The 12,368-nt window shown below is 50.1% G+C and overlaps 1 protein-coding gene across 3 annotated transcripts in view; it reads left to right on the top strand.

The window, feature by feature from the left end:
* The window catches only part of TRAF3 (TNF receptor-associated factor 3), a 78,537-nt gene extending 66,821 nt beyond the window's left edge, over positions 1 to 11,716 (top strand). For all 3 annotated transcript variants that reach the window (XM_011951433.1, XM_011951434.1, XM_011951435.1), the window contains 3 exons: positions 3,038 to 3,178; positions 8,701 to 8,875; positions 10,643 to 11,716. In XM_011951433.1, the coding sequence (XP_011806823.1) occupies positions 3,038 to 3,178; positions 8,701 to 8,875; positions 10,643 to 11,214 (888 nt within the window). In that variant the 3' untranslated portion in view covers positions 11,215 to 11,716. The remainder of the gene's footprint in view (positions 1 to 3,037; positions 3,179 to 8,700; positions 8,876 to 10,642) is intronic.
* The last annotated feature ends 652 nt before the right edge of the window (positions 11,717 to 12,368 follow it).

The following is a 12,368-nucleotide window of genomic DNA, read 5'->3' as shown; positions in this document are numbered from 1 at the left end:
GGGAGGCAGAGGTTGCAGTGAGCCAAGATCTCACCACTGCACTCCAGCCTGGGTGACAGAGTGAGACTTGTCTCCAAAAAAAAAAAAAACAGACCATTCCTCACATTCATAGTCAAACTAAAGAAAAACTGCAAAATCTGGACTTAAAAACACCCATTTTATGTTTTAAGAAAGCTTAAATGGAGGGGAAATGTAAAGCACCCCCACCAAAGTGGGCTGGAGTAAAGGATGTTCTCAGTGCAAAGAGCCTCGGACCTCCTGGGCGGCTGTTTTGCCGGCTCCTTGGAAACACACCTGCCAGGTGGACTTTCCTGTGCCTACGGCATCTCCCTGCTAGAGGAGTGGAAGCGGTGATCTGCAGGACCTGGGAGTTGGATTCTTTGATTGAATAAATAAATAAATAGTTTAAATAAGGGAAGGCCTAAAGTGAAAGAAGTTGAGTTTAGTGTGACATGACATGTGTTCATTGCTGTAAGTTGCTTCTGCTCATACTCAACTGCTAGATTTGTTGGAGAGCAGTGGCGCAGTTATGGCTCATTGCAGCCTTGACCTCCCGGGCTCAAGTGGTTGCACCTAGCCTCCCCAGTAGCTGGGACTGTAGGCGTTTGCACCACACCTGGCTAATTTTTGTGTGTTTTTTTTTTTTTTTTTTTTGTAGAGATGGGGTTTTGCCATGTTGTTGTCCAGGCTGGTCTTCAATTCCTTGGGCTCAGGAGGTCCGTCTGCCTCAGCCTTCCAAAGTGCTGAGACTACACATGTGAGCAATCACAGCTGGCCTATTGACAATGTTTTGGAGACATTACTGAGATTTTTGTCGAAAGAGTTGGCATACATGTCATCTTTTTGCAGGGATATGAGAATAAAGAGTCTGAGAATTCTGTCCCGTGTTTGACAGATGGAAATGAATGAATTGTTACTTTCAGAGGGACACAACCACCACGCGATGCTGCATATGGCCTGCTCCACATTCGTGCAGGTTGACCGCTTGTAGGAGTTCGTGGACGTATGAGGCAAGGAAGGAAGGAAAGCCGAGTTTTGCGGAGTAAAATCCTAGGAAAGTGAGGTTATATTTTGCCCATGAGACATTGCAGGTTTTGTATTCCTTAGTAAATACATACTTGTTTTAAAATAAGATAGTGATTGCTTCAAAAGATGTCTCTTGACTTGGCCAACGGTGCCGAATATGAAAAGGACACCCATCTTTAGGCTGGTTATCCTTTAGATGGACGGCATCAGGAGTCAACTCTGTATCACATCTGATGTTGTGCCGAGATGCCCTCAGGCCGTCACCTTTGTGACCATTGGTCCGCAGGCATTGGTGGTTTTAGAGTGTACGTCGTTGGAGAGGCACGCATCAGATCTGGCACAGAGCTTAGGGTCTTCTGGGGTGGAGACCACCACCCCAATGGATAGACAGAGACACCCGTTGGTAGATGGGGGGGTCAAGATGCCCTTTGTAAAAATCTTGGGAGGAAGAAAGCCTTGTAGGAGTTACCCTTGAACTTTCATCTTTGAGACCAGATGTTAATTTGTCTTTGGGAGCTAATTATCTTTCAGAAAGATTTTGGAAAGGTCAGAGGTGGGGTTGGAAATGCTCACTCAGCAGGCCTTCCCTTCGGCTGACGTGGGTTGTAGAGGCTCTTCTGTGCTTCTGTGGAAGGGTATCCTCAGGTGTCAGTTCTGCCTGCCCGTGTTGAGGGGGAGCAGACTGGCCCCAAGGGTGCAGCACCCATGTAATTTTTTGTATTCTCATCACGCTGTCATTATGTTGGCACAGCTGTTGAAACTGCAGGGTGTGGCCCCTGGGTGGATGTGAAATAATTTAGTAGGTTGTGACCAGCATTGTTTATGGGGTACAGTGTAATGTTTTGGTATATATACATACACATTGTGGAATAATTAAATCGAGCTAATTAACATATCCATCACATCACTTCATTTAAAATCTGCTCCCCCAGCAGTCTTGAAACACGTGTTAGTATGAATCGGTCACCATGCTGTTCAGTGGGCTCAAAAACATCCGTCCTTCTGTCTACCTGAGGCTGTGTGCCCTCTGCCCAGCAGCTCCGCAAGCCCACCCCACCACCCACCTCCACCAGCCCCGGTAACCACCATTCCCTGCTTCTGTGAGCCTGACTTTTTTAGATCCCACGTCTAAATGAGAGTACATACTGTTTGCCTTTCTGTGCTTGGCTTATTTCACTTAGCATAATGTTCTTCAGGGACTAGTATTTTCTTAAATGAAATGGAATAAAAGAAAAAATATCAGGGTGCATTGTAAATTATTAGGGCAAGTACGGCTTTATGACGTCTGTTTTCAGGGATACCCACACACGTTGGTATAAATGGGGTGGTACATAAGCATCTGTTTCTTACTATGTTTCCTGGTCAACAGTTGAAAAATACTCAGGTAAAAGATATACTAGTTTTTAGCAAAAACTTGAAAAAGCATCTCATTTATTCTGAAATTCAATCAGCTGCTGCACTTTGCCTCACCCTAATTACTGGAAGAGATTCTGAGAAACACTGTTTATAGGATTCCCTATTAAATTAGGACTGGCTGGGTGTGGTGACTTACACCTCTAATCCCAACCCTTTGAGAGGCTGAGGTAGGAGGATCACTTTAGGCCAGGAGTTTGAGACCAGCCTGGGCAACATAGCAAGACCCCAGCTCTAAAAAAAAAATTGTTTTTAAAGCCTAACCAGACATGGTGGTGGCATGTACCTGTAGGCCTAGCTACTCAAGAGGCTGAAGTGGGAGGATCACTTGAGCCCAGGAGGTCAAGGCTGCAATGAGCTGTGATTGCACCACTGCACTCCAGCCTGCGGACAGAGCAAGACCCTGTCTCTAGAGGGAAAGAAAGAAAGAAAGAAAGAAAAGTACCAGGACTACCACTTTCTGTGTGAAGGGATTCTTTTCTTCTGAAACCGTCAGTAAGCTAACAGAAGGCCTATCTTGTGAAAATTTAATTTGTATCGTTGTTAATTAATATGAAAACCACTTTTGGTTACATTAATTAAAGAATTTCTTTTTTAGGTTTCCTTGTTGCAGAATGAAAGTGTAGAAAAAAACAAGAGCATACAAAGTTTGCACAATCAGATATGTAGCTTTGAAATTGAAATTGAGAGACAAAAGGAAATGCTTCGAAATAATGAATCCAAAATCCTTCATTTACAGGTAAGGATCTTAGGACTGTGGCCAGATCAAAGGGTAGAGGAGCTTGCCTGTGTTCCCCTTCAGGGCTTAGCAAACTGCTTGAGCTGCGTCCTTGACCTTTGCAAGCAGAAAGGCAACTGATGTCTCTGGCCTAAGCGAAGGCTTAGAAAAGGCAGCTGGGCTAGCACAGGCCCGGCCTGGGAAGCTGCAGGTCAGCGTTTTCTTACTGCCTTTTCTCTGGAGAGCAAGCCTCCACCGCTCTTCCATGCCTTTGATCTACTGTTGGAGAAATAAGATGCGAAGCCTGTATTTTTTAAATTAGTTGTTTCTCTTGTTTAAGATTTCCTATGGTTGGTGAGTAGTGGCTGTGTGCAAAGCCTCACTTCCTGCAGTGAGGTGTGGTGCTGTGTCACAAGCTCTGCTGTGAGCGTCTGGTGACACGCGCTCACCCGCTGGGCTTCACTGTGGAGATCCACAGGCACCTCCTGAAGAACAAACCAGTGAACCTTTGCCGCCCTGAATAGAAGCGATGATATAAAGGGGACTGATGAAATGTTGCTCCTCCTGTCTTCTGTTGTCACAGGTGTCTGTGAGGTGCTTGTTAATAGATGAACATTGTAGATGCTCTCTGCACATTCACTTACTCGTGTGCATTTGTGATAGTAATTCTCATGTGTGTGTCACAAACTGTGGAAGAATCACTCATGTCACTCAAGGGCCTGTACTTACAGTGTGGCCCTAGATTATCTGGAAGAGAAAATACTTCTAATAGCACAGAGTCATGGCATCTTTGAGAATGCCTTTTCTCCAATTTTTGACATTGGAGATGAGTCATAGTGACTTGAATTGCATAGGGATTTATTAAATTAATTTCTTTTTTATTATACTTTGTAGTTACCCAGAGAGAAAAGGAGAAAACACAATGAAACATTATATTGTATTAAAAAAGGCACCAGTCATTAGCATTAAATCAAGCCACATAAAGTACAATGTTTCTTAAAACATCAAGCCTCCTGCTGGAAGCCCCCAGCGTTTTGCCAAGGGCCCAGCGATGTGTCGGTCATCAGACTGGCCAAGGCGACTGGTCAGGCCACTGCTGCAGGGCCCTGGCCACCCTGTGGCCCGCCCACACCTGCACTCCCTGGCAAGCAGCTCTGGCTATTCACGAGATCATTGCTGTGGTTGACCTGGGGCTCAGAGAGGCACTGGAAAGGACAGGGAAATCACCTCTTAAAATAGCCACAACAGAAGGAAGAATGCACAAGTACTGGATTCATTTACAACAAAAAGTTAGAATATACGCAGTGATGTATCAACGCCCCATCCCAAACCTCAGCTTTCCTCTGTGTTCCTCTTCAGTTTCTCCCCTTCCAGTCAGGCATTCTCATTTACTTTACTTTTTAGTCGAGTTTAATCACTCTACGGTACGTGATTTCTACTTGAAAACTTTTGTGATTGGATGAACCAATGAAGCATAAGTCAGAAAGAAAGGGGAAACCAAGTCGCCAAGGCTGGAGAAGTTAGGATGGAGTGGTGATGGCAGCGGTCAGTGTCCCTTGACTTGTGACGAGTAGGAGACAATGACGCGCCCGCCTCTTCCCCACAGGAGGCTGGGCGTGGCAGGCAGCAGGTTGTGTTTAGAGAAGGGACTCAGAGCAGGCTGCCCGTGTCTGATTCCCCTGAGTGCAGGGACATGGCCCCGCCTGAAACCTGTGAAAACTCTTCTCCATGTGACCCTTTGAGCAGGTGTGGTCTAAACAGAAGGTCCTTCCAACTGTGTGTTTTTTTGAAAGGGGAAATTCAGTGTTACCTTTGGGACGACTGTGGGGTTGGTGGTCTTTAGCCAGGAGGATTCTGCGCTGTCCGTCCTCAGGAAATGCTGATTGAAAGCCTTCTGATGGCCAGAGGTGCTGGCCGTGTGGGAGCTGCACCGGGCCAGGCCATCCCTCTGCTGCTGCAGGCCCCGCCCACCCTCTTGAGCGGCAGCCCGGCCTAGCCGTGTTCCCCACTGTTCATCCTCAGTGCCCTTCCGGTTGCCCCAGGAAGAGTTTATTGTAAAATCTTACTGTGGCCCAGAAAACCTCTGTGACTGGCCACCCGTCACCTTCCCAGCTTCGCCCCACTCCCCGCGCTAAAGTGGACCGGCTTGTTGTTCCTTGAGAGGCTCCCTGCTGCTGCACAGATGTCTTTTTCTCCTGCTTCTCTTCCTGGCCAGCTCCAGGCACTCCTCCAGCGATGTCTGTGGACCACCTAGGCAATGAGGACACACGTCACTTGGGGTCTTCTTCTTTCTTCCTTGTCTAATTCTCCAGTAGACCCTAAAGTCCTGGTGATGGCGGGAGTCAAAGTACAGAGGGCCCGATGGCCTGGCTGTGGCAGTGGGGGTGCAGGTAGGGGGTCAAGGAGTGGAATTCGAGAGTGTCTTTGATTTTGCATGCCCAGGGAATAATGAGTTCTTAATATTTTACTTCTTAAATATCCTGTTTTTCTTTATTAAGAAGACAGCCTAGGCTGGGCACTGTGGCTCACGCTCATATTCCCAGCACTTTGGGAGGCTGATGTGGGTGGATCACGAGGTCAGGAGTTCGAGACCAGCCTGGCCAAGATGGCAAAACCTCGTCTCTACTAAAAATAGAAAAATTAGCCGGGTGCAGTGGCAGGCATCTGTAATCCCAGCTACTCAGGAGGCTGAGGCAAGAGAATCGCGTGAACCCGGGAAGCAGAGGTTGCAGTGAGCAAAAATCGTACCATTGCACTCTGGCCTGGGCGACAGAATAAGACTCTGTCTCAAAAACAAAAAAAAAAAAAGAAAAGAGCATAGGTGTGAGCATGACCCAGGTTTCTGGTGTCAGTGGACTAGATGAACTGGTGGTTCTTGTAGTCGGGGGTCCACAGGGCACATGCGGAGCAGCAGGTGCTGGGACAGAAGGGAGGGACATCCATCCATGCAGCCCTCACTCAGGCTGCAGGCACCACCAGGCTTCTCACAGTGCCGGGCTTGCGTGCCAGGGTCCCGGCAGCCTGAGAGTGGGGCCTCACAGCAGGTGACGCGGTTGCAGCCCTGGCGTGCAAGTGTGTGAGGCTCATGGGCTGATGCTCCCTGAAGGCAAACCTTCTGATTTGGATTGTTGATGTGGAGTGCCGTCTGTCTCTTCAGCTCTGTGTTGGAGTCCTTTTTCTGTACAATTCCACACCTGCACTTGAGATTTATTTTTATAGAAACTGCAGTGGCTGAGTGTAGACCGTCTTTGAGGATGAAATCACATTTGCTGTGTTTTAGAGAACACTTGATGTGACTCTGCGTTCTGCTTTGAAATGGTGCCATTGATACAGATGAAGGGCCTGTTTTAAAAATAGCCCGAGTTCCCTTGCTGCTCATGGAGACGCCTTTTCTTTAGTCGTGCTGGTCTATGCATGCGGTGCATGCATGTTGTGTGTTCCTGACTTGGGGGCCCCTGCTGTGCGGGGGAGTCCTTGCTGGAGACTCTCGTTCTGTGCTCGAGGTCAGGCACCTCGATGCGTAGCACCATCACGGGGGAGTGGTGGCTGGGCGCCATCCCACTCTTAACCTCAGGGGCCTGAGGCTTAGCGTGAGGCACAGCTTGTCCTGGGCCACCCTGCCTGGGACTCATGCTTCATTTTGGGATTTGCTAAGTTCCAAAGGGCATCTCTCAGACTTCTGTTGATCAGGTTTTCATTAACTTTCCCCTGCAACTGACGAGCACCTGCCAGGCTCAGTGCACGGTATCAGAAGGTGGAGATGCCAGAGGCTCCTGGTGCTCACTAGAGGAGCTGTGTGATGTGGATGTTCAGTGTCGTCAATGGTATTGTCCCGCAGCAAATAGACTTGGTGAGCTAATTAGATATCCTTCTGAGCATGTACGATTGTGTAAAATAAAGGGGCAGTGACAGTGTCAGTTTAAAGCGACAATGACAGTGGAAAGAGGTGTTTGTTAGAGAAATTATCCTTACTTTTTAGAGGTTAACTAACATCATGTTTCTTGGAAAGAACAGGAAGAATAACGCTGCTTTTATACCCAAAAAGCCCCCCAAACCTGTCATGTTTGTGTCTTCGTGGTTAATAACAGCCAGCAAAGGTGCTGAAACTTAGATGTTTAAAAATAGACTTCCAAAAGGAGAAGTGAATTCAGGGGCCCTGGGACCCGCCCCGTGAGCACCCGGTGTGGCCGCAGCTTGTGAGGTGGCTCAGTCATTCCACAGCTGCACTGAGCACTAAACTCTCCAGCCCTCACAAGCTGCTTGAAAATGCACATCCTTTTTTGAAGTGAAAACCCTTTAAGTCCCTGGCTTCATCTCACAGGTGGGCATTCCAGCCCCTTAACACAGACTGGGCCACCAGGGCGGAGTACGGCTCCCACGCCTCCAAGTAGTGACAAATACGAGCGACCTGTGTGTTTTGGGAAAGGGCTTTCTGAATTAGTTAAATGAAGTAGCATAAAGTCAGGCCTGGTTGCCGGCAGCCTCATGTGTTCGGGGCAGGGTTTCTGCGTTCCTGCCTCCCTCGCTGGGGCCTGGCAGCCTGGGTGTGGAGCCAGTGGGGGAAGAGCCCTGTGTCTGCAGCATCGGCCCACTGGGTTTCACCCAGGGCCTGAGGACATGGCTTGGGGCCCTTTCCTGCCACCATCCAGGTGGGAGGAGTCTGAGGAGTGAGATTCTTCTCCTGGAACCCTGGGGTCGTTCTGGGGCACCCCCAGCAGCCGCAGAGACAGGGCTGTGCTGCCCCAGACCCAGCAGCAGGGTAGGAGGTCTTTAGATGTTCCAAGGGAAGATGAGGGCACATAGGCACAATTCTGGCATCCTAAACCTGAGACCCTGTGGCAGCCATGCAGGGCCACCTGCCCCGTGGGACCTGCACTTACAGGGGTGAGGTTTCTCTGGGAAGCGGGGACCCTCCATACCTATGGCCCCCGAGGTATACGAGAGCTGCAGAAGAGATGTCCATGGGAGCCTTGTGGCCCCACACAGGTGCTGTGGCCTGGGAGAAGAGCTGGGAGGAACACGTGGGAGTGTGAGGGTGAGGTTGGATCTAGGTGACTGACAAGATTGCTGGTGTGGGTTGACTGACGCCAGGGTGTGGGCGTGTGAGAAACGGGCGGGCAGGTGGCACCAGTGCTGCTGTGAAACGGGGAAGCCTGGGCAGGGGCTGTGGGCAGCAGAAGCATGAGCTGCTGCCTGCCCCAGAGACAGCGGAGACCTCTCCCCTGGTCTTCTGAACACTTGCCAGCCGTCACTTCGCTTTCCTAGTGGCTCTGTCGACAAAGCAAGCTGGCGCAGTGGAGTGTCTCCTGTTGTTTTCTTCCATCTGGCTTCACGTCACCTCGAGGGCTCCCTGCCGGCACAAGCACTTGTTCCCAGGGAGCTCCCAGGAGGGCCGATGCAGAGCCCCGCTCCTGGAGTCAGAGCCGCGGGTGGCAGGCCTCTGTGACTGTTCTGCTCCTAGCCCGTCTGTATTTGATGGGAGGCGGTGCAGCATTGTCCAAGTCCTAACCATGTTTTGGTTTTTAACACCTTTGGTTTGGAAGCGAGTGATAGACAGCCAAGCAGAGAAACTGAAGGAGCTCGACAAGGAGATCCGGCCCTTCCGGCAGAACTGGGAGGAAGCAGACAGCATGAAGAGCAGCGTGGAGTCCCTCCAGAACCGCGTGACTGAGCTGGAGAGCGTGGACAAGAGCGCGGGGCAAGTGGCTCGGAACACAGGTGAGGCAGGGGCCGGGGCCGGGCCAGCAGTGTGCATCTGAGCCCCGGGGGACTGCTGGGGCAGGGTCCGTGGGATGAGGGCTATGTTAGGTACATGTGCCTTAGAACAGTTCTTTCCAATTATGGGTAACACGCAGAGGTGTGATGACTTTCCTGCTGAAAGTCCCCCAGCAAAGACAAACGTTTCCACGCAGGCTTGTTCCCTCCGTGTGAGGCCCTGTGTAGTGTAGAGAGTAGGGGCAGCTGCAGCCACGGGAAGCTACAAAGCCCTCCTGGGAGAGACTGGCCACAGTTTGACCCGCAGGACAGGCCCAGGTGCACATGGCCAGGCCCTGCTGGTCGGGGCGCCACAGACCTGACTCCTAAGGGCCAGGGGGCAGCAGTCCCACTGCGCTCTGCCAGCATGTTTCTGATTCCACAAGCAGATGTGGGCCTATGGCTTTGGGGACTGAAAGAGTATTGGGAATATTTACATGAAGAGGATTAATGGCAGAAAGGAACACAGATTACCACGGCATGTCGGGGCCGGATGAAGCAGGCAGAGGATGAGGTTGGAGGAGAGGGGAGCAGCTTCGCCTCCGAGAGAGCAGAGGCCGCCTGCAGGCGCTGAGGCTGGTGGGAGGGGTGGGGAGAGCACAGCTGTCTCCCGCTCCCAGGGGCTCCCACCAGCAGGCTTCCCAGGAAGCCACAGTGGAGTCGGAGCGCTCTGTCCTGGACCCTGCAGTGAGGTGTCCTGTGACACACAGGCAGGTCACCCGCCCAGGACATCCCCTCTCAGCAGGCTGTGCCTAGTAATGTGTGCAGACAGGGCTGTGGGCATGAGAGCGGTGGTAGAACTGGGGCAGGGACCTGGGTTCTTCCCTGGGAGGCAGTGGCCTCAGGACATCTGTCTACACAGTTTTGCTGGTGTTACCCCCAGAAACCACAGTCATTTTTATATTGTTTCAGATGCTGGTGTGACTGGGCATGGTGGTGTGGCCTATAGTCCCAGTGCTTTGGGAGGCTGAGGTGGGAGGATTACTTAAGCTCAGGAGTTTGATGCCATCCTGAGCAGCAGAGCGAGACCTTGCCTCTTTAAAAATTAAAAAATGAGGCTGGGCACGGTGGCTCACACCTGTAATCCCAGCACTTTGGGAGGCCGAGGCGGGCAGATCACGAGGTCAGGAGATTGAGACCATCCTGGCTAACACAGTGAAACCCCGTCTCTACTAAAAATACAAAAAATTAGCCGGGCATGGTGGCGGGCACCTGTAGTCCCAGCTACTCTGGAGGCTGAGGCAGGAGAATGGCGTGAACCCATGAGGTGGAGCTTGCAGTGAGCTGAGATCCGGCCACTGCACTCCAGCCTGGGTGACAAGAGACTCCGTCTCAAAAAGAAAAAAAAGGGCCAGATGCGGTGGCTCATGCCTGTAATCCCAGCACTTTTGGGAGACCTCAGGTGGATCACCTCAGGTCAGGAGTTCAAGACCAGCCTGGCCAACATGGTGAAACCCTGTCCCTACTAAAAATACAAAAATTAGCCAAACATGGTGGCAGGCGCCTGTAATCCCAGCAGCTCAGGAGTCTGAGGCAGGAGAATCGCTTGAACCTGGGAGGCAGAGGTTGCAGTCAGCCGAGATTACGCCACCGCACTCCAGCCTGGGCAACAGAGTGAGACTCCGTCTCAAAAAAATGAAATAAAATAAAAAGTGCTGGTGCAGCTTTGCTTTCCTAACCTTTCTGACGTTCACCTGTCTCATTCATCAAATCCCTCCTCACCTGTGGCAGGCCTGCTGGAGTCCCAGCTGAGCCGGCATGACCAGATGCTGAGTGTGCACGACATCCGCCTGGCCGACATGGACCTCCGCTTCCAGGTCCTGGAGACCGCCAGCTACAACGGTGTGCTCATCTGGAAGATTCGTGACTACAAGCGGCGGAAGCAGGAGGCTGTCATGGGGAAGACCCTGTCCCTTTACAGCCAGCCTTTCTACACTGGCTACTTTGGCTATAAGATGTGCGCCAGGGTCTACCTGAACGGGGACGGGATGGGAAAGGGGACGCACCTGTCGCTGTTTTTTGTCATCATGCGTGGAGAATATGATGCCCTGCTTCCTTGGCCATTTAAGCAGAAAGTGACACTCATGCTGATGGATCAGGGGTCCTCTCGGCGGCATTTGGGAGATGCGTTCAAGCCCGACCCCAACAGCAGCAGCTTCAAGAAGCCCACTGGAGAGATGAATATCGCCTCTGGCTGCCCAGTCTTTGTGGCCCAGACGGTTCTAGAAAATGGGACATATATTAAAGATGATACAATTTTTATTAAAGTCATAGTGGATACTTCGGATCTGCCCGATCCCTGATGAGTAGCTGGGGAGGTGGATTGAGCAGAAGGCAACTCCTCTGGGGGATTTGAACCGGTCTGTCTTCACCGAGGTCCTCGCACTCAGAAAAGGACCTTGTGGGACGGAGGAAGCGGCAGAAGGCGGACGCGTGCCGGCGGGAGGAGCCACGCGTGAGCACACGTGACACGTTTTATAATAGACTAGCCACACTTCACTCTGAAGAATTATTTATCCTTCAGCGAGATAAATATTGCTGTCAGAGAAGGTTTTCATTTTCATTTTTAAAGATCTAGTTAATGAAGGTGGAAAACACATATGCTAAACAAAAGAAACATGATTTTTCTTCCTTAAACTTGAGCACCAAAAACACACACACACACACACACACACATGTGGGGATGGCTGGACATGTCAGCATGTTAAGTAAAAGGAGAATTTATGAAATAGTAATGCAATTCTGATATCTTCTTTCTAAAATTCAAGAGTGCAATTTTGTTTCAAATACAGTATATTGTCTATTTTTAAGGCCTCATCTGGTCTCTGTTTTAATAATTTGTTTGTCAGAAGACCCCGAAGTATACCTAGGTCTTTTTTTTGAAAGTCTCTAAATTCAGAATCATTTTTAATTTAAAGTTCTACAAATAATTGTTACTGCAAACATTTTATTTTAAAACGCTGATAGACTGATATTTCTTGGAAGAAAATATAAAATATCAAACACTGGTTATCACTTGTGATAGGAAAGAGAATATTCAACCTGTTGTTATTTCTCGTTAGAAATGTAAACCTTCAATATCTGTCGTAGTTAATGACACGACTTCACAATTCTGAACGGAGCCTCGCTCATGGATGCTGTGCATCATTTTCAGATTTATAATTGTTTTCACCCTAAAATAGGGCATCCGTTGAACTTTGGAGTTCTAAACAAAATCCTGTAGGTGTTTGGATTCTGCCCCCTGTGTTCGGACGAGCTCTCTGTTGCTGACAGCACCGGCCTTCGGTCTCCATGTCAGGGGTGGGCGGGTGACTGCTGAGGGAGGCCCGCAGGTGTGTTTCTCCATCCTGTCATCTTGCTGCATGCCGTCAACGGTCTCCGAAAGCAACATTGCGCATAGAGCTGGTGGCATACGGTACATGTGCCTTAGATGTGACATGCTGCTTCTCCACCCTGG

The sequence above is a fragment of the Colobus angolensis genome, unplaced genomic scaffold (assembly GCF_000951035.1).
Source record: "Colobus angolensis palliatus isolate OR3802 unplaced genomic scaffold, Cang.pa_1.0 Scaffold32, whole genome shotgun sequence".
NCBI classification, from domain to species: Eukaryota; Metazoa; Chordata; class Mammalia; order Primates; family Cercopithecidae; genus Colobus; species Colobus angolensis.
Note: the sequence above shows the minus strand (reverse complement) of the source record. Positions and strands in the feature narration are given on the sequence as shown.